General features: G+C 54.6%; 1 protein-coding gene across 1 annotated transcript in view; it reads left to right on the forward strand.

Annotated features, from left to right (window-relative positions):
- Positions 1-27,654, forward strand: part of TTLL11 (tubulin tyrosine ligase like 11) — a 203,158-nt gene that overhangs the window by 133,727 nt on the left and 41,777 nt on the right. The window contains exon 7 of the mRNA XM_056138582.1: positions 19,524-19,622. Within this exon, the coding sequence (XP_055994557.1) occupies positions 19,524-19,622 (99 nt within the window). The remainder of the gene's footprint in view (positions 1-19,523; positions 19,623-27,654) is intronic.

The raw sequence follows: 27,654 nt of genomic DNA on the forward strand, positions 1-27,654 counted from the left end.
TGCCAAAAGGGGGAGCATGGCCCTTGGGAGTGACTTCTTGGCTGCAGAACCCCTGGCAAGAAGCCAAAAAGCAGAGGAAGGTGCAGACACAGACATGTTGCTGCTGGGGACAGAGATAGGCCCGCTACACCTTTGGTGACACAGTGCATCCATGCAAGGAAAGCAGGTACAGTGGTGTGTGTGTGTGTGTGTGTGTGTGTGTGTGTGTGTGTGCGCGCGTGTGCGCACGGACATGGTGCAGAGAAGGGGCGTCTCACGTGCCTTGGGTGTGTCTGGGCGTGAGCAGTGAATTGTTCAGGGGATACGCACGTTGGCTTGTGTTCCCCTGCTAAGGATTTCAGCTCCTGGAACTTCCGGCAGAACAGTGATGATGAGGGGGCCGCCATGTGTGGGGGGACCCTGGGTAGGCAGGGGCAGGGTCTGGGACTCTCGGGTCTGCTGGGGTCTCTCCTGGACTCAGGGGTGGCTCTCGGAGGGGCCCCAACACCGGACGCTCCGTCTCATGCCCCTGACCCTCTCGGCTTCCCTCCATCTGCCTCCAGGGCTCCCGGTGCCAGATTCTCTCCCCTGCTCTTCCACATTGCTTTGCTTCCCCTCCCCTCTCTCTGTCCCCCCCCAGGCCCCCTCCCCAGCTCCCTCCTGCTGCGTCTAGCCATGCCCAATTGGAGAAACCCCCTCACTGCGATTCCTAAGGCTGAAGCTCTCAAGGTGCTGAAAAGTACACAGAAATAAATCAGCAGGTGCCAGCGTCTCTCCTAAGGGGGAGGCAGCCCTGGGGAGGGATTACTGCGGTTTAATTTACACAACAGCTGTGCTTCTAAAAGGGCCTGTAAATCAGTCCAGGGTAATTGAAAGGCACCAGAAAGAAGAAGGGGAAAAAAAAAAAACCCAGAAAGTGTTACTTAGAGGAATCCTACGGTGAGCTCCTTCTAAAAACAAATCTTAGGCCCCCTTGGAGAGATCCAGCTGAGATGCCACTTCTTCCTGGAAGCTCTCTGGGATCAACCCCCACCCTCCTTTCAGCTGGATTAATTACTCCTTTATCTAACTGCCCCTGGGGAAGCTGGCGCCTGTCCTCACACGTGGTCCCACCTGCTCCGTGATATAAATAGTTCTTGGCACCAAAAAAAGGTGTGAAGTGAATATTGTCAATGAAAGAAAGAGCTGGTGAGTTAGGTGCAGCTCCCTGGAGGCAGGGAGGCATTGCAGGCTGCTGGAACTTTCTCTCTTTTCTTTTCCCTTTTCTCTCTTCCTTTATTCTCACGCGTGTCACCAGCCAGGGGCTTCCACTGACCTTCCACTGAGGCTTGGGTCGATGGGCCACCCAGCCACATTAGCCTCCCTTCGTCCCCATTCTTCGCGGAAACCCCTCTTGGCACAAAGAGAAAAGTCTTTTTCAAGCTCCAAATTTCTGAGGTCCCTGGTCTGTTTGGGAATTAACATTAAACTTTAAGGGAGGGAAATGAGATTATTAGAAACTGGCCCAGAAGTCCGAGCCCTTAAAGGTACCTTCTAAGCTGTGAGTCCCGTTTCCTCCTGGCCGAACTGGGGGTGGGGAGGTGGGAGGGCTCCAGACAGATTTCCTTGGCCCTCCTACAAAGGGGCTGCCCCCAAGTCTGCGCCCAATGGTCATCAGATGCTCCCCAGGGCCTTGCAGTAGCGCTGGGGGTACTCAGCTGTTCAGGAGCACGACCTGGTGGGTGTCTCTGCTTGCCCGGTGCCTCCAGCCCACCTATGGCCTCACGGACCGTTTCCAGCCAGTGTCCTGGACCTATAGCCACAAAGGCGGTGGGAGGGATGTGTTTTTTGCACCTGCCTTCCTTGGCTGGCCGACCCGGCCTTGGTGCTGTTTCGCTGTGTGGTGCTTTCAGTGTCCTGCGGAAACTTTGTATTTTTGTGAGGGAGCCCCCCCCCCATTCACTCACAAGTGGGCCGGGCTGTCTCCAGGCCTGGACTATTCTTTGCACGTCCTGCCTGCCATCTGCCCTAGACCCAGCTCCAGAAAGGGGGCCGGGATTCGTGCGCTGGAATTCATTCACTGATTCTCAAAGAAGCGTTCCACACCTGTGATGTGCCATACTGGGGTTGGAGCTGGGGGGCAGGTGTGTGTGTGTGGGGGGGGGCTTTGTTGGTGCTGCTGTAGGAGGGCCGCATTGCTGACCTGCTGGTCCTGTGGAAAGGGACCCCCTCACCCCCCGCTCCTCCCCCCCACAATCTGCCTTTTCCCACCTGCTGGTGACTTCTGTTCACAGTCCCACCCTGCAGGGTGTATTCGAAATCAGGGACTCCTAGCACATTCCACTATTTTTTTAATTGAATCACCATGAGATGCAGTTACAAAGCTTTTGTGTTTGAGTTTCAGTCATACAGTGATCAAATACCCATCCCTCCACCAGTGCACATTCTCCACCACCAAAATCCCCAGTATCCTTCCCCTGCCTGTGAGTTTCCATAATTCTCTGTCTCTACTTTGATTACATTCAGTATTCTGACACCAGTCCCACCATTATTATTTGAAATTTCCCCGCCACCACTCAAACCTGCCGAAAAGGCAATGCTAGACAGTTTGTTTTGTATTGCATTGCTTGTTTTGTTTTGTTCTGTTTGCGTTTTGGATCACACCTGGGGATGCACAGGGGCTCTGCACTCAGAAATTACCCTGGCTGTGCTTGGGGGACCATATGGGATGCTGGGAATCGAACCCAGGTCGGCCGTGTGCAAGGCAAACGCCCTACCTGCTGTGCTATTGATCCAGCCCTGTATTGCTTGTTATGAGTAGCGTATAATGTCATGTGGCCGTAAAAGTGGCCGCAGGCTCCTGGAATTCTAAAATTTTAATAATTAGGGTCTAGAGAGATCTCTGCAGTGAGCTGCTTGGTTCCGAGATTCATTTGTGTATCTCTGGGTCATGGCCGGTTAGGAGTTTAGTCAGTAGCTGGGGGCAGTTTGTGGGCATCATCTCAGGATCCTATCAGCGTGGGGTTGGGGTTGTGGAGGGGAAGGAGAGGGACCGTCTCCTCCCCTACCCCATGAGGCCTGATGTTTGCCACTACTGCTCCCACATACCAGGGCTTCTTGTTGAGTTCTGGAAGATGGCAGCTGCCCAGCTTCCTAGGGGGCAGGCAGAGGGACAGCACCTGCTTCCTTCTGGAGTGGCCTAGTGAGAGTGGCCTATTGCAAAGTCCGGAGGCATCTCTGCAGCGAGCTGCTGGGTTCTGAGATGGGTTTGTGTGTCTCTCACATTCCACTTTTTAACCAAGAATGCAAGGGGCCTGTCACTGTCACTGTCCTCCCGTTGTTCATCGATTTTCTCGAGCGGGCCCAGTAACGTCTCCATTGTGAGACTTTGTTGTTACTGTGTCTGGCATATCGAATACGTCACAGGGAGCTTGCCAGGCTTTGCCGTGCGGGTGAGATACTCTCGGTAGCTTGCCAGGCTCTACGAGAGGGGCAGAGGAATCGAACTCGGGTTGGCCATGTTGGCTGCGTACAAGGCAAACACCCTACCCTCTGTGCTATCACTCCAGCCCACGAGGGGCCTAAGAGACAATATAGCAGGTTGGGTGCTTGCCTTGCATGCGGTTGACCTGGGTTCGATCCCTAGCACCATTGATGGTCTCATGAGTGATCCTCAGTACAGAGCCAGGCGGAAGCCCTGAGCACCCCTGGGTGTGGCCCCCGAAACCAAAGCAAACAAACAAAAGAATGTGAGGGTCCCCTGGTTGGCTGTTGCCCTCCTCCAGGAATTCCGGCCACCTTAGCTCCTCCAAGGCCCGTCTCTGCCTGCACAGTGTGGGCTACAAAGAGCCCTCCTGCTGTCAGCTGCCAGGCTGGGGGTCCCTCCAGTTGTCCTCTGCTTGGGGCTCAAAGCCAGCATGGCCTGTTGCGACAAAGCGTCCAAACACCCACCTGGCTGTTGCTCTGGCGGCTGAGGGCAGCAGCGCCGGCTTGGCCGTTCTCTGCGGTGACGCAGAGCGGAAGTGGGTGCTTGTCTCCACAATGGCCCCCCTATTATTCCATTAACGGAGACAGCTTAATTCCAGAGGACTTTTAAATCGCAGTTTGTGTCGCCAAGAGAGCAGCGGAGACGGTGGCGGGCGGCGTCAGCCCCTCTCCTCGCCAGGGGGGGCAAGTGCCGGGCCTCCTCTCTGCCTCTGTCGTGGGGAGGCGTCCGGCACACAGGATTGACCGCTGGAATGACTTGGAAAGCATTGGGGCTGGGTGTCATTAACTCCGCTCGCTCACAGAGCGGCGGGTTTCCGAGGCTGAAATTGGCACATGCCCGAAACAAACATGGGTGTGAGTAATCGTGCTCCTGGAACCGCTTATCGGGGGAGGGGAAGAAACGCTGTGGGCTGGAGACGGGAGTTGTGAGGGCCTCCATGAGTGCTCCCGAGGCAGCCTCCTTCCATCTTCTGTTCTTGGCTCCCCACAGCGGGGTGGGGGGGGGGGGAATTTGTTCCCCTCCTCACTCCAGGGCTGCAGTGTCAGGCATCAGACCCCAAAGCAGCCAACTCCGGAGGCAGGAAGGGGGATCCTGTCTACCCCCCCTTCTCAGGAGCCCCCCCCCCCCCCCGGCAGCGAGCATCACGTTAGCTAGAACTGGGTCACGAGCACCAACCTCAACCAACGGAGGTTCAGTTGAAAATGGCGACCTGGTCAAGACCCTCCTGCCTGGTGTTGGGCCAATCACGGGGGTGGGGTGGGGAGTGGGGTCCCAGAAGCCCCACCTTTAGGGAAGAGCTGCGGGACTTCCGTTCCCAGACGGAGAGTGCAGTTAGGCAGGGGTGAGGAGAGAGGAGCTTGGACAGGCCATCAGTCATGTCTACAACAGCTTCCCAGCCCCGCCCCCGCCCCAATAAATCAGTCACCAGGGTTTTGAGTCAGAGGCACTTACCTGGTGAGAAATTAGGTTTGTCAGAATAGAGCAACAGGAATCTTAACTGGAAATGGGGTTTCATAACCGTTTGTCCTACCATCTGCCTTAGCTCGGCTGCGGATCTGGTGTTCACGTGGTTAACTCTCCGGGCCATTCCTCCAGGGGGCTGCCGTGGCCCCTTCCCCCTTCACAGCCGCTTTTTGGGTTCAGCCCAGAAAGCACTTCTTCTGAAAGCCACCTTGGCACCCCAGAACCAAAACCTAGCTTCCCCTTTTCCATATTCACTCTCATTCTGTGCTCTGTCATCATGCCGTACTTGGGCTAATTCTAAGTCTTGTTTTTTTAAAAAACAAAAACAAAAACCAAAACTGGCAGAAGCAATAATACCCTCTTCCTTAGAAACAATATGCGATGTCTGCCCAGGAAGCCGAGCCAAGTAGACGTTCCTTCAGTCCCAGCCCCACTGTCCAGTGATAATCACCACTATAAACAATTTGCTTTTATCCTTCCCAAGTTTCTGTGTGCCCGATACAGCCTCCACGGAGAGGTCATTCCGCTCTGCTGTTGCAGTTTTCATAAAAGCCGGGTCCTTGCTATTGCACTCTGCGAGCTGTGTGTGTCTCTCAGGCCCGTTCTGACATGTCAGTGGCGTGAGGCTCCCTTTCCGGACTGACAGACCCAGGTCAGGAAGGTCGGACTCTATGGCCCCATGGTGTGGCAGATCCGATGAAAAGTGGGCCTTTTCTGTTTTCCCATAGCCAATTCCCTGATGAAGGTGGTTCCGGCGACCTCCACATTTCAAACAGCTTCCAGAAAACTCTGTGTGTGTGTGTGTGTGTGTGTGTGTGTGTGTGTGTGTGTGTGTCTGTCTGTCTGTCTGTCTGTTGCAGGAGAGGGAGTTGACCCTCAGGTAGTGCTTAGGGCTCTGGGGCCCATTCCCAGAGATACTCAGTCAACCAGGCTGGAAAGTTCCATATTCCGCTCAGTCATGCAATACTGCTCAGGTAGGTCCAACAGAGCGGAGACCATCATGGCTGTACTGGGCAGTTCTTGGGGGGGCCACAGGGGTCATGAGGGTACTAGGGCTCAATCCTGAAGCCTTGTGCATGCAAGGAATATGCTCTAGTCTTTGGAGTCGTCTCTTCTGCATCTATATATCTTTGTCTACACGTGTTGATGGTTCTACAGGATAGATTCCTAGACATAAAATTGCTGGGCCAAAAAAACAGGTGTTCTTCAATCTCGATAGCTATTTTCCAAATTTTATGAGAGTGTTTGGGGGCCTGCTGCTGATATAAGAGAAGTAATTTCTACACGTTCAGACTTTATGTACCAATAAAATGTAAAAAAAAAAAAGTGGAGATAGCATAAAGGAAGCTGACCAGCATTTTATTTTTCCATGTAAGGATGTTAGATAAAACAACCAAGTGCCAGTTACTAGCTTGGACCGTTTGAGAGAGACATTTGGGGGTGTCTACATAGTCTTAATATCTGCAGATTAATAGGTTTGGCTTGGTACTGTTGGTGCTGTGTGGTAACAGAATGGGCACACACACGCACACACACACACACATGCACACACGTGCACACACACATGCACGCATGCACGTAACCACCTTTATCTACTTTTCTTGTCTCACTCATTCTGTTGCTTACAGCAGAAATCACTGCTCCAGAGTCACGCCCCACGCCCCACACCCCCTCTCATCTCCTGCCCCACCCGACCCCCAGCACCAAGATCTCCTATCATGCAGCCAGGGAGGGACTCTGGTCCTGCAGTGAGCTGCACGTGGGGTGGGGACGCAGACAGAATGACGTTTGACCCTGAACCTGAGTCCTATGGGCCCTGAGCTTCAGGGGACAGGGACTCTCACCCCCACCGTCCCCTCCCTTTTGCTCTGTGGACTCGTGTCCCACTGGGGGCTGGACAGGCGGAGAGTGCACAGAGAGCCTGAGGACCCCAGCAGGACTCCGGGGGGAAGTCCCTGGAAACAGATCCTGGGGGTGGGGGGGTCTTGTGAGGGAGGAAGGGCGGAAGGGGGGCTCCCAGTGCAGGTGGACCTCGAGCATGTCTGGGAGGTTTGCTCTGCTGTCCTGGCCTTGAGTCACAAGGCCTCCCAAGAAAGCCCCCGCCTGCCTCTGAGCTGCCCGTCACACCACCCGAGGACTGAGTTCCCAGAAGCCAGGGACTGTGTCTTGTGCTGCTCTGATGCCAGGCCCAGCCCTAGCCCTTGCAGGCACTTGGGTCTCAGCAATTCCCTTGAGCTCTGCCACCCTACCCCTGTCACGGCCTCTGGGCACCGGGGACACACGGGGGAGGAGACTGGCCACCTTCCGGTTTGTTTTTGTTTTTGCTTTTTGGATCACACCCAGTGATGCTCAGAGGTTACTCCTGGCTCTGCACTCAGGAATCACTCCTGCCAGTGCTCAGGGGACCATATGGGATCCTGGGAATCGAACCCGGGTCGGCCGCATGCAAGGCAAACACCCTCCCCCACTCCCTGCTGTGCTCCAGCCCCCACCTTCCAGTTTTGTCCCCTGGACAGAGGGTCACTGACTCCTGCCCCACACAAGCAAAGGCAGGCTATGCCTTGGGACAAGCACCCCAGCTGCCTCGTCCAGGTGAGAGACCCTGAGCTTCAGGTGGGAGCGTCCTCCCGGCTCCCCTCACTACCTCAGGAGGAGGCTGGAGGAGGGAGGACCTGAGAACGGCTGCATTATCCTTTTTTTTGGCTTTTTGGATCCTACCCGGTGATGCATAGAGGTTACTCCTGGCTCTGCACTCAGGAATTACTCCTGGCGGTGCTTGGGAGACCATATGGGATGCTGGGAATCAAACCCAGGCTGGCTGCGTGCAAAGCAAATGCCCTACCTGCTGTGCTATCGCTCCAGCCCTCTGTGTTTTCCTGAGAGGGGGATCCAGGCACAGCCTGGGGGTCCAGCGCCCTACCCACCGGCCCTGACGGGGTCCTCGAGCCTACAGACTGCTACGGGCCTCTCCCAGGCCCACAGTGAGATGCTGGAGACTCAGAGGCGAGTTCGGCAGGGGCCCTGAGCTGAGGCCTCAGGGCTGGGCCTCCTATCCATACCCCGGTTTCACTCCATCCATCACAAGCAGCTTAAGGCGTCCCCACACACAGACCCAGACAGATGTGGGACCTGTCTGGGGATGGGAAATATCTTTTCCCATTAAGCATAAATTAACTTAATCACCAGGTATGAAAGATAAGCAAGGTAAACAGCATTCCCCGAAGCTTTCATTAAAATTACAATTCTATTTAAGATTTAGCTCGTATTTTCCAGGACTCGAACCCCCTTCTCAGAGATAATACGCGCCGTAAATTTCTCTTCTGACAGAGCGGCCGAGAGACGAGTATGCCGGGGACAGTGATGTACTATGTAATTTCACTTTGCCTCCTGGCCCTTCCTTTTGGCCTTGGGATGGATCCGTACATCTCTCTTTCCTTAAAAAAAAAAAAAAGGAAAAATAATAATTAGTCTGGGGAAGATCTGGCCCCTGACCGTTTTCAGAGACTGCCAGGAGGAGCGGAGCCCCGGGTCAGGGTGATGGAGAGCCGAGTGCTCTGAGCTTCTCTGTCCCCATCCATGCCCGGGCAGGTGCCCCGCGGAGAAGACAGAGGAATGAGTCCCCCGGAGACCTCTAAGCAGAGCGTCCCTGTGGGTGGCCGGCTCAGCCTCTCTGGGCCTGGGGCGGAGCAGGGGGACAGGCAGGACACTGAGTCCCCCCGGGAAGTCAGGGGAGAGGCCACCTCCCAGGGCAGCTCAGCAGAGAGCTGGCGGCTAAAAGAGCATCAGAGACCCTACTCACCCGCCTTCCGCCCCTGGTTCTCTTTCTCTTTTTCTTTTTTTTTTTTTTTTTTTTTGCTTTTTGGGTCATACCCAGTGATGGACAGGGGTTCCTCCTGGCTCTGCACTCAGGAATTACTCCTGGCGGTGCTCGGGGGATCCTGTGGGATGCTGGGAATCGAACCCCAGGTTGGCCGGGTGCAAGGCAAACGCCCTACCCGCTCTGCTATTGCTCCAGCCACACCCCCTCCCCTCCAGTTCTCTTTTTCTTCTTTCTTTCTGGTTCGGGTCTGGGGCAACTCCACTACTCTCCCCGAGCTCCCGACCATCTTCCGTCAGCCGAGGCCGAGGCTAAAAGGGGAAGCTTGGCGGGGCTTGCGCGCGGGAGCCGAAGTTCCAGGGGATGGGTGTCCGCGAGGTACCTTGGACACGTTGACACAGCTGCCAGGGCCCCTGGAAACAGCCCCCCTCCCCTCCCGTGCCCCCCGCCCCCAGATATGCCCAGATCAAGCAGGGGGCTGAGACGATCCAAGGAAGTCACTGGGGTAGGGTTGGTGAGTGAGACCGGGGTTCAGAGGTGACGTAGAGAAACCGGGGGTGGGGGGGTGGGAGGGTGTCCCCTGTGGTCACCAGCCTCTCTGCTGGGCTGTGAGGAGACACCCACAGTCAGTTGTGGAGCATAGCAACAGGCACCAGAGCTGATAAGATCTGTCCCTGCATAGCGGATAAGACCTGTCCCTGCATAGTGACCCAGTAGGGAGTGTCAGGGTGCCTTCTACAAGCACCAGGTATCTGGCCTTGAGTCTCACCCAACCCCCCCCCCCCCCCAAGAATTGTCACCTAACTGCAGCATCTAGCCCAAAATGCTTTGGGTATGCCAGGGCAAAGCAGAGTTGGAACGATGATAGGTCAGTAATGCTGACTTCTGTGTGATCAGACCATCCTCTTCAGCCGAGACCCCGTATAAAATATGTGTGTATTTGGCGATAGAGCAAGTGTGGCCAGAGCGGTTTCTCTGCACACCCGTTATTTATCCTTCGCCCCGCGTCTGCTCGGAGCTGGTGCACGTTGGGGAAAAACTGTTCCCCAACAGTCAGTCCCCAGTAGAGGAGGGCCCAGGCTCAGGTGGGGCGCTGTCGGCTGAGGCTGAGGGGCCTGCGGCAGCCTGAGGGGTGGGGAGGTTTATCAGTCGTGAGGCCTGGTAGATGGGAGCAAAGGTGGATGGAGGGAGGAGTCAGATGGGGCACTTCCGCCCCTACCCCTGCTCCTGCCACAGGCATCTGGAAGCGTTCCAGAAGCTTCCTCAGCTGGACCATGGGAGGCTTAGCTGTGTCCCAGGTGCAGACCCCCACTGAGGCTGGACCCTCCCCCCAGGCCTCCCTTCCCAGAGGATTGCTGATTTGAAGAGAACGGCGGGCTTTGGAGGAAGTCATGCCAACTGTCAGTGCAAATGCGTCATTGCCAGGGGTCAGGCCCCGCTGGCCCACCATCTCCTGCTCCCCCAGCCTCCAGGACAGGGAACTTCCAGAGCAGGTGTTCTCAGCTACTGGGTCCCCAGGCAGGGGCTGGCCCAGGGAGAAGCTTCTGAGTTTGCTCGGATGCCCTCTCTGGCCTTCCCTATGCTGACTCCTTCCCTGGGCTCTGAGCTGGAGGGGGTGGGGGGGGGGGCGCAGTGTCCTTGGCAAAGCCTCAGGTGTATTCTCGCCCCGCGCCTGCCTCCTCCTCACGGTTATAAAGCACATTCACCGATGAGAACCCAGAGCCACAGTGAGAAACACGTCCCCTCCACCCCCACAACAGGTTCTCTGTGATGGGCAACTCCCCGCTCCCTCAGGCGACAAACGCCCAGGATATGCCCCCTCTCAAAACACAGTTTTGTTTAGTGATGTGCCTTTTTTGAGATTGCAAAATTGACTCAGGAGTCAAAACAATAATTATATTTGAGACGATTGTGGAGATCCAAGCTCTTTCCTAGGTAATCTGGAAAAAAAAAAGTTCGTTTGCTGGAAGCAAATTAAAATTGTACCTTCCTGCAAAGCCAGCATTAGCTCGAGGAAAGGGAGGTGTGAGGCGGGCAGGGGCGGGGGAGTGTCTTCCCAAAAGCGTTCAGCTGTCCCGGGAGCTCCGAACGTTCATTTCTGCCCCAGTCCGCAGCCCTTGGCTTTCATGATTGACGGGTGAGCGTCACAAAACACCCAAATGGGTCTGGAAGCTGTAAGGGTGCCCTGCTGCCTTCCAAACTGTTTGATCCCACTGGGGAGAAGATAAGGAACTGGGAAGTTTCTAAGTCGTGGCACAGAATGCTGGTGGGGACATGGATCAGTCTTGTGCTTTGGCCCAATTAACAGCCAAGTGACATCGCCCAGACCAGTCTCGAGAGGGACAGACTGTGACACTCACCCCCCACCCGATCATGTGCAAACAGCAAGTGGATGTGTCCCTTGTTCCCTCCCACCCCCCCAAGATCTAATTCAAACTAGTGTTTGGCGCAGCTCCAGGGTGGCACTGCTGCCACAGGCGGTCAAGGCCCCCGTTGGATCCAGCACCGCTGGACGGAGAAGCGGACTTTCCGTGTGTGCAGGTCAGAGGGGCCCACAGGCCTCGCTCTGCTTCTGCCCCCCACACTGGCCCAAGCCTCAGTTTCCCTGTCGGTACTCGGATCAAAGAATCTCTACCCTCTGGCCCCAAGAGGCTGCCTCTAGAACTGTTTCCTAGTTTGGAGTTTGAGGGGGGGGGTTGGTAAGGGGGACCTGGAGACAGTGTGTGTATGGTGGGTGCTGGCGCCTGCGGGAGGGCGTGGCCTGGCTCTCTGTGCTCCTGAGGCAGTCCTGTTAGCACCACTGTCAATCACAGCAAAGGAGTGAGGAAGCAGTTCTTCCCTCCCCCACCACCGGGCTTCGTTTGGGGGACCCAGTGAGGTAGGGGTGAGGGGCTCGTGAGCGTGTTGTCAGCCATCCCTCCTACCTAGGAGAGCACCGCCCCCCCATGCCTTGCCCTGCCTCCTGAGCTGGCCCCTTACCCCGCTTGCTCCCCCAAGGGATGTCCTGGGCCCCCTCCCAGGACTCTCTCCCTCTCCATTGGGAGGTTCTGTGAGACCTGCCCTTCCCCCCCCCCGGCTCCCCACTGAGCTCATTTTCTTCTATCTAAAGTGAAAGCCTGGGCCTGGCTTCTCAAGTCCCGCCCAACAGAAAGTTCTAGAAGAAGCACTTACAGTTGGGCTCAAGCTGGGCCATGTTCATATAGTGACACCTGAATAGGGCCCTGTGTATGTGTGTGTGTGTGTGTGTGTGTGTGTGTGTGTGTGTGGTGGGGGGTGTATCCCACTAGTCCCCTGTCTTCTGAGGGTATTTGTACGGTTAACCCTTTAAGCACCAGCTGCTCCCAGTTGTATGGGCATTCTGGGCTTTCCCAAAGCCTTCCCGTGGTCTGGACTCGTTATGTGATGGACAGAGAGTTCAGTGAACCCAGTGGGGATTGCTGGCACCCTCAGGAGCCCCGAGTTTCTCATGTCGGCCTTGGGGTTCTCTGCTCACTTTTCTGTTCCTGGGCCTGCGGCTGTCCCTTCATGCCTTTGCAGTGTGTGGGGCCGGCCTTGGGGTGGGTGGGGGGGCACACCGCACCCTGCTGGGGCTGGTCTGATAATGACAAGTTTACTGGATGTGTTAGACATCTGGGTGAAGGAAGAGGAGGGGTTCAGTGTGGAGGGAGACACCCCCCCCACCTTTCACTAACGAGCATCAGCTCCTGGAGGCTGCAGAGAGGGCATGGGGGTTAAGCCAGTTGCCTTACACGAACCTGATTCAGTCCCTGGTACCACCTGGTGCCCCCAGCACCAAGAAGGTGACATGGGGTATCCCCAATGCCACGGGGACCTCATGGTGCTGCCTTCTGGAGCCCTGGCACTAAACCACAGACCCAGTTGGATGAGAATCAACGGAAGGGGTGCCAGACTTTCCAAGCACCATTTGGGGTTGCCCCCATCCCTCGAAAACTGGGTGAAACCAGGCATCAGCTTTCAGCCTAGCTTTTGAGATCTTCATTGCTGCATCTCAGAGGGTCCCCCTCGGGGTGAGGGAAGTGGAAGGGTGGGGGCAGGGAAGTGGATTTTTGAAGGATTTTTTCCACCCCATGGCAAGGAGACATTCATGTGGGAATGCCTGGAGGAGTGGGTCAGCCTGGCAAGGGCTGAGGTAGCTCAGGAAGTTGCTGCCGGCTCTGTCCCATCCTCTCCCTGTCCCCTGAGTTCTGTCTGGGAGGACAGAAAGAACCTCTTTCCTTTTATTTATTTATTTTTTAAATTAAGTCACCGTGACTTACCAAATCAATGACGATTGGGTTTCAGGAAGACAGTGTTTCCGCACTAATCTTTTCGCCAGTGTCCATTTCCCTCCACCAATGCCTTGTTTCCCTCCCACCCTCCCACTTGGCCTTTATGAAAGTCACTTTTTTCCCCTTCTTTTTTGGTTTTGGGCCACACCCAGCAGTGCTCAGGGCTTATGACTGCTGGCTCTGCAGCCAGGGATCACTCCTGGTAGTGATGCTCACGGGAACCATATGGGTTTTTGGGGATCGAACCTGGGTCGGCCGTGTGCAAGATAAGCGCCTTACCTGCTGTACTGTCGCTTGGACCCTGGCGCTTTTTTTCCTGTTAAATAGCTTTTGGCACTGGGGTTTATAAAACCATTGCCAATAGTGTTTCATGGACAGCCCTTTCCCACCACCTCCATTGTTGTGTTCCTTCCCCTGTCCCGAAGAAGTAAAAGAAGCTGAGAAGCAACTATTCTGCGGCACTCCTGTTACAGTTGAGAGTTTCTTAAGTTGGAAGGCCAAATTGGATGCAGACCTCTTAGGAATTAAAAAGAAAGGAATGAAAGAAGGAGAGCAAGCAGGAAAAAAAAATAAATTAAGGAAGAAACAGCTATTTGTAACAGAATAATCTTGACACCCCTGATACCCAGTTCTTGGAGGAGGCAGGACCCAGTGTGGAGCTAGATGAGCCTTTATTCCAGGAAATAGGTGACTGGGAGTGGAGGAGGAGGAGGAGGAGGACCCAGTTGACAATCCAGCTGACCCAGAAAGTGGTTTCACTGACTCATAGACTCTCTGCACATGCCTGCCTGCTGCGGTCCCTGTGTCTGTCTGAGAGACCGTTGATTTTGCTTTATTTTTTTTCTAAGAAAAAATTAATATTCAAGAGAATATTCTTCTGAGGGCTTTCATCCTTGAACTTAATAAAGCGAGGACTAATTCTCCTGAAGAAAGCACCTTCTGTGCTTCTCTGGATCCCTCCCCCTAGCACCATGCTATCACCCGTCTTCCCGCACCTGAAAGAATGAACGAATTTCTCTTCATTCTGGAACCACTGGCACCTTCGAAGAAATGGTCTTTTTTTTTTCTTTTTGCTTTTTGGGTCACACCCAGCGATGCTCAGGGGTTACTCCTGGCTCTGCAGTCAGGAGTCACTCCTGGCGGTGCTTGGGGTAGCATACGGGATGCTGGGAATCGAACCCGGGTTGGCCGCACATAAGGCAAATGCCCTACGTGCTGTGCTATTGCTCTGGTCTCTTCTGACTGTTACTGTGTGCTCAGATGCGGGGTGGCCATTCCTGGTACCCCTCTTGGACGTGTCCCGTCCACCAGGGGCTTCGCAGGGCACTGCACATCAACTGGCCAGCAAAGGAAAGGTCCATCCTCATCCCACTGACGTGAACCCACTGAGCTCCCCTCCCCCACCACGGAAAGAAACCACAGCCTTGGCTTTGCCTTGGGGCCGCTCCCAGCCTCATGGTCAACTGGGACAAGTAACTCGCAGACAATGAAGACCAAAGAAGTGCTCAGCGAGGGGACGCAGACCAGGAGAGATGAATGCTGCCCGGAGGAGCCCCAGGAGGGTTTGCGGAGGAGACAGATCTATTTTTTAAATGACTCACATAAATGGGTTCCGGGTCGCTGACACCCCACGTTCACGGTCTGCGCCAGAACTCCGAGCCAGAGCTCGCCACTTCCCAGCCTCTCGGGGAGCTGACTCAGATGCGAGGCTCAGGGGAGAGTCAAAAAAGTAATTAGGGATACAAATCTCAATGCGTGTTTGTCTATTCTTAGCCAAGTGCCTACGGGTCACTTAAAAATATGGCTTCATCTCTCGGCTTCACGTACTCCTGGGCGAAATATTTTTAGACCCGTGTTTGTTGTTGAATGTCATCGAAAAACATGTCGCCCGATTTTATTAGTGTTCAGCCCTTAATGTCATGGCAAACAAAAGATGATAGATTTGATAAAGCTTGGGATTCGTCACCAGGGATGTGTCTCTTCGCAGCGTACGAGGTCATGGGTGCATGCCAGGCTCTACAGTGAGGACCTCGGGAGTGTGACTACCTGTTGATTCGGGAATCTCACTTGGAGGGCCTTCAGAGTGAGTCCCAAGTCGGGAGGAGGAGTGTGCAAGTAATTTCACCCTAGTAGTGAAAACCCAGAAGCCACCTAATGACCCTTGAGCTTGAAAAGCCGTCATTAAAGAGACCTGTTCAGAATTGTGGTGATGTGGCAGATTGCTTAGAACAAAATGCCAAACGCAAAAAGAGTTCGCGGATTGTATGTGTGGTATGATTGCAGTCATGTGATTGTATTTCTATAGGAGAATTGAGTGGAATTTACTATATTGTTAAAGTGAGAATTTCCTTGTGCCCGAGAGATAGTACAGGGGTTAAGGCACTTGTCCTGCACTCGGCTGACCCTGGTTCCATCCCCGGTACCCCATGTGGTCCCCCAAGCACCATGAGATGGGATCCCTAAGCACAGGGCCAGGAGTAAGGCCCGAGACAGCCCCCACACCAAAACCAAACAAAAATGTACTCAAAGTGGGGTGGGGGGGAATTCCAAAAAGTGAGATTGTGTCAGAGAGTTTTGTTCTCTATTTCATTTGTTTGTGTGTTTGTTTGTTTTTTTGAGGGGAGAGGGGCATATGCCTGGCTCTGCACTCAGGAATCACTCCTGGCCTGCTCAGGGGGCCCTAGAGGGTGCTGGGGATTGAACGCAGGGCCAGCTGCATGCAAAGCAAGCGCCTTACTGGCTGGGCTGTCTCTCCTGCCCCAGAGTTTTGTTTTGTTCTAATAACCCATTTCTATGGGTGTCCATCTTCTCCAAAGAGATGTGACGGTGCAGCATTAAAAGCAGCTGTAGGTGGGGCTGGAGTGATATGGAACAGCAGGTAGGGCATTTGCCTTGCACGCGGCCAACCCAGGTTCGATTCCCAGCATCCCACATGTTCCCACGAGCAATGGCAGAAGTGATTCCTGGGTGCAGAGCCAGGAGTAACCCCTGAGCATCGCTGGGTATGACCCCCCCCCCAAAAAAAAGCAAAATAAAAAAACAGCAGCCATATGAGCAAGAGCACCCACAGCGTGGACCGCCAGGTCGGAAGTATCCCCCAGGCCAGCACCTTCTGTGGCATAAGTGCCTTTCCCTGCACAGACAGAGGGTCAGAGGCGGCAAAGCGAAAGTGAAGGAATAGAAGTTTATTTCCCTCCCGGGCGGACCCTGCAACCTCTGAGGTGGCTGGGGTAGAGCCGAGCCCTGGGGAAGCTGAGCAGGATTTTAAGTTGACTTGGGGGGTGGGGGAAGGGAACAGAGGTCAGCGGACCCGTGTGCCTTTGGGTGCAGCTTTCCATTATCTGTTGGGGGTCCATGTGGGGAGGTGTGGAATGCAGCTTGGTAGCTTCCTGACACCGGGTGGGCCCCAAGCCCTGTCATCCATGCATGCTGGGGGCATGGTGGTCTCTGACTCTGTTGCTGTCTCATCAGCCTGATGGTCCTGAACCAACGCTACAGGAACAGTGATAGAGTTAGCTGGGCTTTTGAAGCCAACGAGCACAGCCACCTAACTGGGCTCGGTGGAACCTGAGCTGGTCCACACCGGCACCCAGTGACCCTCTGATCTCAAGCGTTCAAGGACAACTGGACCCAGGGGCTGGAGAGATAGCACAGCGGGTAGGGCGTTTACCTTGCATGCGGCCAACCCGGGTTTGATATCCAGCATCCCATAGGGTCCCCTGAGCACCGCCAGGAGTAAGTCTTGAGTGCAGAGCCAGGAGTAACCCCTGTGCATTGCCGGGTGTGACCCTCCCCCCCCCAAAAAAAAAAGCAAGGACAACTGGACCCAGAGAGCACCCAGGAGAGTGGAGATCCCCCACCCCGACCCTACCCGGACTGCAGTGCAGGGCGGGGCTCAGGGCTGGCCCAGAGCAAAGCTGCCTCAGTGGACAGAGGCCCAGCAGCTGGGATCTCATCCCCTCCGGGAGCCACTGCACTCTGAGGTGCCTGGGGAAGCCCCTCCAGACAGAACTTGCCCAGCCCACCCCCTGCCCCACCAGGGTCCCCTTGCCACTCTGCCAGACTCAAGGCTTGGACGTGAAGGCGCCCGCCGAGCCTCCAGTCCTGGGGGGGGGGGGGGGGGGGGGGCTGCACCCAGGCAGGGCTGCCAGAGGAGCTGATACTAAATTTGTGGTGTGAAAAGGCCTAGCGGCCCTTCACTAGGCATTATTTAAACGTGGGAATATGGGTTGGTGGCTAGAACAGTCTCCAAAGAGAAAAGGCGATTTTCCAGAGCGCTTGGGCTGTGGATGTGGGAACTCAAGCAATTTGCAAATCGTTTTCAGACTCAGCATGTGAGCCCCACCCCCATGGCGGTATTTGGTATCCCCCAGCAGAGCTGTGCTAGGAAGCCCTGCAGACACTTGGCTGCCCAAGACCCGCGCAGGCAGCATTCCCTGCCCAAGCTGAGGATGGAAATGGCCCTCCGTGTTTTCTTTAAATACTTCGCCTTGACCTGATCCTGTCAATGACACTGGGGTATTTTCTACACACAGATTTATGGAGTGTGGACGCACACGCTGCCTACCTGGGCTGAAGTGTACAAGCCCAGAGAGTCTGCTTCCTGGCACCTTAATGCAACCCCGCTTTATTGCCAAGGGTGCGTGCGTGTGTGGTGTGTGTATGTGTGTGTGTATGTGCGCGCACGTGTGTGTCTGTGTGCTCATGTGTGCACGTGTGTGTGCGTGTGTGTGGGCATGTGTGTGTGTGCGCACACGTGTGTGTCTGTGTGCTCATGTGTGCACGTGTGTGTGGGCATGTGTATGCATGTGTGCACCTGCATGTGTGTGCACATGTGTGTGGTGTGCGCATGTGTGTTCATATGTGCATGCGTGTGTGTGTGTCTCACATGCACATGCTTGTGTTATGAAATGAGTGTTTTCTTTTTGATTTTTAAAAAATTTTTGAGCCACCCCCAGCACAGGGATCACTGCTCTTAGTGCTCAGGGGACCCTATGTGGTTCCAGGAATCAAACCTGGGCCAGCCATATGCAGGGCCAGCCTCTCAGCACCGTACTATCTCTCCAGCTGACATGAGTGATTTCAACCATTTTGTTAAAAAGAACGTGGATTAGAATATGTATTTCTGCAAGATCATATTTTGTATAAATTCTACATAGACTCTTATAAACTATCCCTTAATCTTCACAACCCTCATGCAAGGTGGGGGGGGAGGTAATCCTCATTTTAGTGGGAAGCAGAGAGAGGATCAGGGAAGTGAAGTGACTTATCCAGGCACACAGAGCCTAAGAGGCAAAGCTGGACTTGACTCTAACTCCGTCGCTGTCTCTGCCAGAGACAGCTTCCCCCTCCCTCAGCCCTGGCCCCTGCAGTGACCCTTGCAGTTACTCCACCCCTGACTTCTGCAGGTCTCCACCATTTCTGTTCCTGCATCCCCACGGGGAAGTGTGCAGCAGAGCAGGCCCAGCAAGAGAAGGGGGACAGGGAGGGGAGAGTGTTAGCCCCCAACAGGTGGGCTACGAAACCGTGGAGGTGGCAGGACTAGAAGGGGCAGTCCAGGCTTTGGAACCGGGCTCCCAGTTCTGTCAAGAGGAGTCGCGTTATCTGGGTGCAGGAGATGGGCTGGGGTTTGTGGCCTGGGGTTGGAAGCACGGAACCGAAACCCACGTGAGCTAGCCCGGATCCCCCTGAGAGCATCCTGTGGTCTTGGCAGGGTTCAGCTCCGACTTATTCACCAAGAGCCAGCAGCGCCTTTAGACGGAGGCCAGGCTCATATCCGCACACATCCACACAGGACAAGGTTCCCGGGGAACCAGCCGCGGCAAAGCAAACACCGTCCGGACGTGGCGGTGCGCACTGCATGGGAAGAAGAGCATGAAAAATGTATGAGGAGGCTCACGCAGCAGCCAGTTGTGCTTATGTGGGAGATACATCAGATATATTTTTAGCTAGCTCTGGTCTTTTTTATTTCAATGAGCACGGGACATTTGTAAGAGCTTATATCAGTTGGCGCCTGCCCTGGGCGCCCCCCTCCTCCCCATCCCCAGCTTTCTCTTTCACCTCGCATTCTCCCATCGGATTTAAAGAGTCTGACCTTGGAATGTCTAGAACAAAACAAGTTTCTGTAGCTGTGTGTGAGCACCTCCTCCAGCCCGCAGATGTGTGCATTGAGCTGTCTCCCAGCTCAGGGTAGAAGCGCCTTGCAGGCAGGACACCCTAAAAGGTTGTCTTTGTCTTCTGTGTCCAGTGTTCAGCACTTTGGAGGTGTCACATGTTTAATCAGCTTGGTGCCAGTTAAAGATGCTTCATCCATATGACTGTTAAGGAAACCAGCCAAGGACAGGTGCATGGCACCGGGTCCTCAGTGTTTCTCCCTCCTTGTGTCAGTGGTGCCCCTACCTGGGGTTTTGATGGCAGACTCGCATTATCCTGTAGACATTTAACTTTATATCTGACGCATGCAAAATGGCAAGATGAGAAAACGGTTCATTATGCTTTCTGATTTCAGCCTTCCGGATATCTATATGGACAGCACCCTCAGATTCCCTCCAGTTTCTGACAGAATGCCTTCATCGAAGATCCAGTTTTCAAAGTTTCCCATAGTCAGGTACTGGTCAGTTGAGTAGTTGAGTTACTCTGGACATCGTCGGAGTAACCTGCATCTCCTCTATACCTGTAGTCACTCTTAGACGCCAGCCAGCCAGTGTGGGGGATGGGGTAGCAGGAACTAGACAAGTTGGTGTGGTTGTCTCCAATGCCCCCGTAATGGGTGGAGCTCAGCCTAGCCAAAGTGGGGGGAAAGACTGAGTTTGCTTTTGTGTGGTTTTATTTTGTTTGGGGACACACCTGGCTGTGTTGGGGGCCACGTGGTGCCTGCCAGGCTGCCACAGGCACTACCTGAGCTTCGGTCCTCAGAGCCATCTCCCAAGGCCCCAAGACAGAAGTTGACACAAAAAGACCCCATAAATCCCTGTGCCGCAATTATTGGTTGTGTCTTTGGACAAACTGCTTGCCCTCTCTGTGTCTTCATCTAAAAGGTGATGACTGTAGGACACAACTCAGAAGATTACTCTAAGAAAAGTGATTTTCTGTAAGAAGTGATTACGCCTGTGTTCCATTTCATATATGACAGCCGTACCTCACACACACATACACATACGAGGAACATAGAAGCAGCCGGACAGAGAGAAAATCCGGGAAAGGAAACCCCAGTGTGCCAGCAGTAGCTCCTTATGGGTAATGAAACGAAGGGGCAAGATTTGTTCCTTTTTATTTTTCTGGTATCTGAATTTTTTTTTCTATAAACATATATTGACTTTATAATTAGAAAAAAAATTGAAGCCCAGAAGCATAAAATGGAAAAAGAGAAATAATATGTATTAAGTACCAGGCATAAGTTGGCACTCAGTAATGATAGCTATTTTTGCTAATTAGTCATTATGCTTAATAATAATAATTAGGGGTAATGATCTCCTCTGAGACCAGAGGTTGTGAATTAGTGTGTTGGTGGTGGCTGATGACTCACAGCTTCCTTTCCAGTGAGAGGGAGCGCTGGGTTCACTTCCAGCCGGGGACACCCCTCGCTCTCCCCTCTTAGGCTCCTGGGTATGGGTGGGTCCTAAGGCCACGCCCACACTCTCCAGGGCCACACCCACTCCGCCCATGGTCACGCCCACTCCACCCATGGCCACGCCCACCCAGACCCACCGCCACAGCTCCTGGACCCATGACACTTAAGGGACATGCCCAGGGATTTTCGAGGTGGGGGGAATCATCAAAGGACAGTGGTCACTTGTGTTTAAGGCAGCATTTCCCAAGCGGGCGATACCACCTGCCGTGGGACACTGGAACAGCCCGTAGTAGCCTCTGGTGCAGTTGGGGCTCCCTTCCTATTTTTCGCTCTCGACGGTGGGTTTCCCGAGGGCTGCTGAGTGGTACTTTCTTTCTGTAAAGGGGGTGGTGCCAGGTCGTTCAAGTGGGAAGCTCTGAGTTAGGGGACGGTAAGAGTCAGAGGGCCAAGGGTCATGTCTGTAGCAGCGAAGATCCCCATGAAAATTTTCCAACATCTGTTACTTGCCTGGGGCTGCTAGGTGAGAGACCATGAAAGGCGAAAACAGGTTCCTCAAAAACAGGTTCCTCGAAGGCAGCTCAGATAGAGAAGGGAGCACCAAATAAAGGGTGTTGGGAGGATCCTCCCAGGATGGGAGAAGCATGCTGAAAGTAGACTCTAGACCAAACATGATTGCCACTCAATGCCTCTTTTGCAAACCACAACACCCAAAAGGAGAGAGAGAACAAAAGGGAGTGCCCTGACACAGAGGCAGGGTGGGATGGGGGGATGGGGGGTGGAGGGATACTGGGATCCGTGGTGGCGGGAAATGGGCACTGGTGGAGGGATGGGTATTTGATCATTGTATAATTGAAACCCAAGCACAAAAATGTGCAAGTCTACAACTTTACCTCATGGTGTTTACTAATAAAAATTATATATATATATATATATATATATATATATATATATACACACACACACACACACACACACACACACACACATATGAAGAAGAAGAAAACAGGTTCCTCTGTCCTTAGCTCTGGGCCTGGGGACACTCAGGAGAGTTTCAAGCTTAGCTGTTTGAGCTCCCTGGCACCAAGTAGGCTCAGCCCCAGAAAACATCACCTCTGCGTTGAGAAAATCCCTCTCTCGCCCTGTGACCCCAGAGGTCATGCCACAGCCGAGAAAGGAGGGAGGGACTAAGGGGGGGTCCCTTCTCTATTCCGTGACATGCTGATTCCAAACACCCTTGATTCGGGGGACTTGGAGGTCTTGGTCCACTGTCCATCAGGCTGGGGGGCAGGGGGGCAGGATATACATGATGGATGGGACAGGAGGGGGCCAGAATTCAACCAGGTGGCAAGGATGGCAGCTGGTGGCTGATTAAAACAGAGAAACCCTGGGTTTGCAACAATGTGGCCCTGTGGATTTCCGCCTTGCTAACCCTGTGTGTGGGGGAGGCGCAGGAGGGGTCCAGGGCAGCAGCAGGTCCAAGGACTGAGAGATGGAAAACTGTATCCTGGTCGGGTGGTTACATTGTGTGGAAGAAGTCAGAGGTAGGGCAGTGCAGTGGTCTCTCTCCTACCTTGGAGACAGAGGAAGGAACATACTGGGGCAGAGTCCCAAAGGGGAGGACAGCAGAGAGGGGGTGAATCGGGGTGACCGGGGCTACTACTGGCGAGGGCGGCACGGGGCTTTGAGCCGAGCAGAGCATGAGGAAGGCCAGTGCGCGGGAACCCCGCAGTGTTTAAGCCAGTGTCACTGTCATGAAAATGGGAACCGGGGCAAAACCCCAAGGTTGGGGGGCCCAGGGCTTGTCTGTGTGCTGCAACTGAGGACCGAGCCCGCTGCACGCTCTCTTGACTTGCACAGTTTCCTCTCCAGATGTGCCAGCACCGTGGTCCCATTGCACCCTGTGGCAGGGAGTGGAAAAGGGGTGTCTGTGGGGTGCCGGCTATACCAGGGAGGTCAGTCTGTTAGGGTCGAGACGCTCACCGCCCGTGAAGGAAGACTCCAAGAGACTTTCTCATGCAACACGCACAGGGTTTATTGCCCAAGCATGCTGGGGCTCACTACATGTCCGGAAAACAGGACAGAGGCAGAGAGCCCCGAACCAAAGTACAGTGGGTTTTTATAACCAAGAATAAACAAAGGAGTCTTACAGTACAGCAATCTGCAGCTTTACCAAGAGCAGCACGACACTTGCACAAGAGTAACTTCTGAACATCTGAGCACATGTCCCCAAATCTGGCCCAACCACAAGGTCATAGCAGGGTGTAGGTGGGAGCTACATTATAACTCTTTCGAGCCAGATTTTGCAACTGTAGCTTTCACGGCTTTTACAGTTTTCTGGTTAACTCTTTCCTACCACTTAATGACTATTAGCCCAGGTGGCCCTTACATTTCTATCCCCGGCCTTACAAGTCCAGAGTCACTGCCTGGCGTGAGAGCCCAGGAGCTCGACTACGAGGCAGGCCGAGCCTCCAGCTACTGGCTGGGAAGGAAGCGGGGGACCCCCATGCCCTGCAGGGCTGGGACCTGAGACCGGAGTGGGAATGGGAGGCCAAGGCTGCGCGGACGAAATGGTCCCGGAATATTCCCGGTGGCCACCTCGCACATGCCTCCAGGAGGCGGGAAAGGCACGGAGGGCGGTGTCTGTGTCTGTGCGCAGGAGCTTGCGGAGTCTGCGTATCCGGCCCATCACCGTATCTCCCTGTCACGGGGACAGGTGGGGAGCACGGCCCCTCTCGTCCCTCACGGCCTGCTGACTGGCATTCTGGTCCGTTTTGGCTCTCGTGCCAAGGCACGCCAGCCTGCTGTGCCGGGAACGAGGGACACTGCACCATCCATGCTTGGCTGGGGGCTGACGTTGAGTCAGATCCCAGCAGGCTGAGCCGAGGGCCCGGGAACGGTAGGTCTGTGTGCCTGCATCGAGCTACCTGGGAAGGAAGTTCTCACCAGTGGGAGTTGATGAGCATGGGGGGCGGGGAGAAATATTGCAGATAAGGGGACTGGAGCGATAGCATAGCAGGGAGGGTGTTTTCCTTGCACGCGGACGACCTGGGTTCGATTCCCAGCATCCCATATGGTCCCCCAAGCACCGCCAGGAGTAATTTCTGAGTGCAGAGCCAGGAGTAACCCCTGTGCATTGCCAGGTGTGCCCCCCCCAAAAAAGAAAGAAATATTGCAGGTTCTCACTGTGGCCAAGGCTGCCACGCAGGCATGGAGTCCTGGGGGATGTGGGCTCCCTTGCAGCGCCCTTCAAGCAGCCCGTCTGAGAGCCCCAGCTCTCCCGGCCCCCTGCACCTTGCCGCTCTCAACACTTCCTGCTGGTCCCACTTACAGTCCTTTGGTTCCCCACCCCCCACCCACCCCGTGTGGAGCAAAGGGGGAAACCAAAGCTGACCCAGGGCTGTAGCTCATGGGAGCCTGAGGGTACCAGCAACAGCGAGGAAATGGCAGGAGGTGGCTCGGAGCTGGGCAGCAAGCGTGTCGTCCTCAACTCAATGCTAGCGGGACATTGGGCAAATGTTGGGCTTAGAAGATGACTTTTGTTTGTTTGTTTGTTTGTTTGTTTGTTTAGGGTCCAGGCCAGGCAGTGCTCAAGCTCTGCACTCAGGGATCACTCCTGGCAGGGCTCAGGGCATCATGTGGGGTAGCGGGAATCAAACCTGGGTTGCCCATAGGCAGGCAAATACTGTACTATCACTCTGGCCCTAGAAGGTGTCTTTTTTTTTTGGTGCTCAGGGGTTCCTCCTGGCTCTGCACTCAGGAATCACTCCTGACGGTGCTCAGGGGACCATATGGGATCCTGGGAACCAAACCCGGGTTGGCCAAGTGCAAGGCAAATGCCCTACCCGCTGTGCTATCGCTCCATCCCCAGAAGGTGTCTTTGAAGAGCACATACAGAGCAAGGAGACCGAGGGAAAGAATGAGCAGGGCAGATGCAAGAGCTAGCTCAAGTGAAGGCTTGCTTTCTTGGGGATGGTGCTGGGGGAGCATCGGGGGGGTGTTTGCAGAGATCCCTTCACTGGCTTCAGGTTGTGGCACAGAGGGTCGTGGCCTGTGAAAGGGGCACAGCCCTCCCCAGGCTCCTGCTCAGACTTCATGAGATCTCAGATGGAAAAGAAAATAGAAGAGAAATGGGATCTGGTGCATCGCGCGCCGGTCTTGGTGCTGGGGGTGGAAGCCGGGGCCTCCCACATGCAGCCTGTGAGCCAAACCCTGGAGCCACATCCCGGCCCTCAATGGGGCATCATACCCCAGTAGGGGAGAGCCGGGATGGGGATTATCCGCATCCCCCACAAAACGCTGGACGCTGGGCTCAGGGCGGGCTCTGAGACTCTCCCGTCCTGGAGAGAATGACCTAACAGAAACTTGGGTCCCTGTGTTCCCAAAGGGGGGGGGGGGGGCAGCGCGTGTGGGTTTTTGCCGAGGGTTTTTCTGGATTTCCTGAGAGTGGGTAAGGTAAAGGTAAAGGCCCTCCCGTTGATCGTCGATTTGCTCGAGCGGGCCCAGTAACGTCTCCATTGGAGACTTTGTTGTTACTGTGTCTGGCATATCAAATACTCTCGGTAGCTTGCCGGGCTCTCCGAGAGGGGCGGAGGAATCGAACTCGGGTCGGCCATGTTGGCCGCTTGTAAGGCGAACGCCCTACCCGCTGTGCTATCGCTCCAGCCCTCTATCGCTCCTTTTCCGGAGCAGGGAGGGCACCCTCTCCCTCACTCACCTCCCACGCCGAACCCCCTCCCTCCCTGGCGTGTGGCAGGAAGGGGGAGGACAGCCCCCGTCGCCATGACAACCAAGGAGGAGGCCAGCTCCAGCTCCCGAGGGGCGCCTGGGAGGATGGAACTTCCGTGATCACCTCTCCCGTTTGCTGTGGGGGTGAGGGTGGGGGAAACCCATCACATCCCTGTTGGCATGGAAACCTTTTATTCCCTCCAACTGTGCTGGTCCAATGGGGGTATGGATGTACTGGAACAGGGGTTCACTGAGGCCGCTGTGAGAGAAAGTTTGGGGCACAGTGACCCTGCCCATGATGTCACGAGCAGCACGTGGCCCTTGGGGTGTGGCCACCAGCATCCCATTCTCTGCAGCTCCAAGCAGTGCAGTTTTTCCTGCTGCCCCGCATAGAGGACCGAGTGGGTGTCTGGCCTTCTTGAAGGTTCTCTATACTCAGTAGTCCACTGTGTGCTCACGATAACCCTGTGGATTCTGGCATCAACCTCAAGAACCCCTAAGGAAACTTGCTCAGAGAGGCCCAGTGTCTTCCCCAAGGCTACACAGCCAGGAAGTGGCTGTGTAAATGCTGAACCCCAGGTGAGCCGGATGCCCAATTCTTCTCATTTTATCCCTCTCTTGCCCTGCCTTGCACTTGAATTTATGCGATTCCCCTATGCAAGTCTCCAGAGCCACTCAGGAGGAGGGAGAGAGAGAGAGAGAGAGAGAGAGAGAGAGAGAGAGATCCCACGATCCCTAAACCTTTGGCACAGAGACGCCTCTGCTCTGTCTGAAGGTCCGCTTGGGGAGTTAAGCGATGATGAGAGAAATTAAATCCTTTAATGGATTTTGACAACAGCTATATGTTAGGGGAATTCAAATTACAGAAAGAAAAAGTTAGATTTTCTCTCTGGACTTGACTGCTAATGTGTATGTCTTAAGACATTAGCCACACTTTTTTTTTTTTTGGTCATGGTTGTGGCTTTTAAACTAAATCCAGCAATGTTCAAGGGCTACTCCTGGCTCTGTGCTCTGGGGGGGTCACTCTTGACTGTGCTCAGGGGCTGTCGGAAATCAAACCTGGGGCTCTCGCGGCAAAGCTGGTCAGCCCACTGAGCTACCCTTCCAGTCCCCTCCCCCCTCCATGATGATTCCTTTGAAAATGTCATTGTTAGGACCAAGGACAAGTCTTGCCGAGGTCCCTGAGTTTTGAGGGGACATTCACTCACTGTTTATTGGTGAGTTTATTGGGTTTCCTTCCCACTGCACCCCGTCCTCTTCTCCCCTCGCCCTCTGAGCATGAGCAGGGTCTGTGGTTTGCCCCCAGAAGAGGGGACCGAAGTTAGGCTTCAGGAGCGCCCTGCCTCCCCAAGGCAACCCCTGAGGTAGGAGGTGCTCCGAGTGACGAGTGCTGGTCCATTGAGCATCAGTGCTGGCTCATGGCCCTTGCACAGCTGATAGGACCTGATGTGGGAAGTGACAGCCCGGGGTCACCTTGCCCGCTTCCCTGGCTTCCGGCAAAATCACACCAAATTCTTCCTGTCACTTGTCTGAACGGATACTTCTGCTAACAGGGTCATTCCTGAGTGAGTGTATGTGTGTGTGTGTGCCCACGTGTGTATATGTGTTTTATGTGTGCATGTGTGTGTATGTGCTTGTATCTATATGTGTTGTGTGTGCGTGTATATATGTGTGTATATGTTTGTGTACATGCATGTGTATGTGTGTATGTGTTCTGTGTGCATGTATGTATGTTGTTCTGTGTGCATGAGAGTGTGTTGTGTGTGTGCATGCAGGTCAGTGAATTTTCACAAGCTCAACTGTGCCTTCCTAGGCTGGTAGTCCTCACTTGTGTGTGTTGTTGTATGTGTGCGTATGTTGTGTGTATGCATGTATGTGTTGGCATGCACGCACACGTGTGTGTATGCGTGTGTGCATGCGCACACATGTGTGTTGCCAGAGCATGTGTGGTCTGAGATGTGCGGCGGGTGGGCTCGTTGCTCCCTGCTCCCTGTGGAGCAGAGTGAGGAGTTGAAAGAGCTGACAGAAATGCAGGGGACAGCATTTCCAGCGAGAGGGCTGGCACGGAGCTCGGGCCCTGGAGTCATGTTGTGCCAGTGTTCTCCGACTAACCAGCGCCCCCTTCCGCCTCGGTTCCTCCCAGTGACCCCCACCGTCCTACTGGCTGGCCCCCTCATCTCATGCTGGGCACCTGTCCCCATGCACGTTCGTGTGATTGTTACCTGTGGCCTCCTTGGAAGAGCTGGGGTTCAGCAGGAGCCTGTGACAGCTTCTTCCCAGGACAGGCGGACGGAGGCCTGGGTGTTGGGAGAGGGGGTGGGAGCTGAGTAGGACTCCTCCACGC

The sequence above is a fragment of the Sorex fumeus genome, unplaced genomic scaffold, assembly GCF_029834395.1.
Source record: "Sorex fumeus unplaced genomic scaffold, SorFum_2.1 ptg000129l, whole genome shotgun sequence".
NCBI classification, from domain to species: Eukaryota; Metazoa; Chordata; class Mammalia; order Eulipotyphla; family Soricidae; genus Sorex; species Sorex fumeus.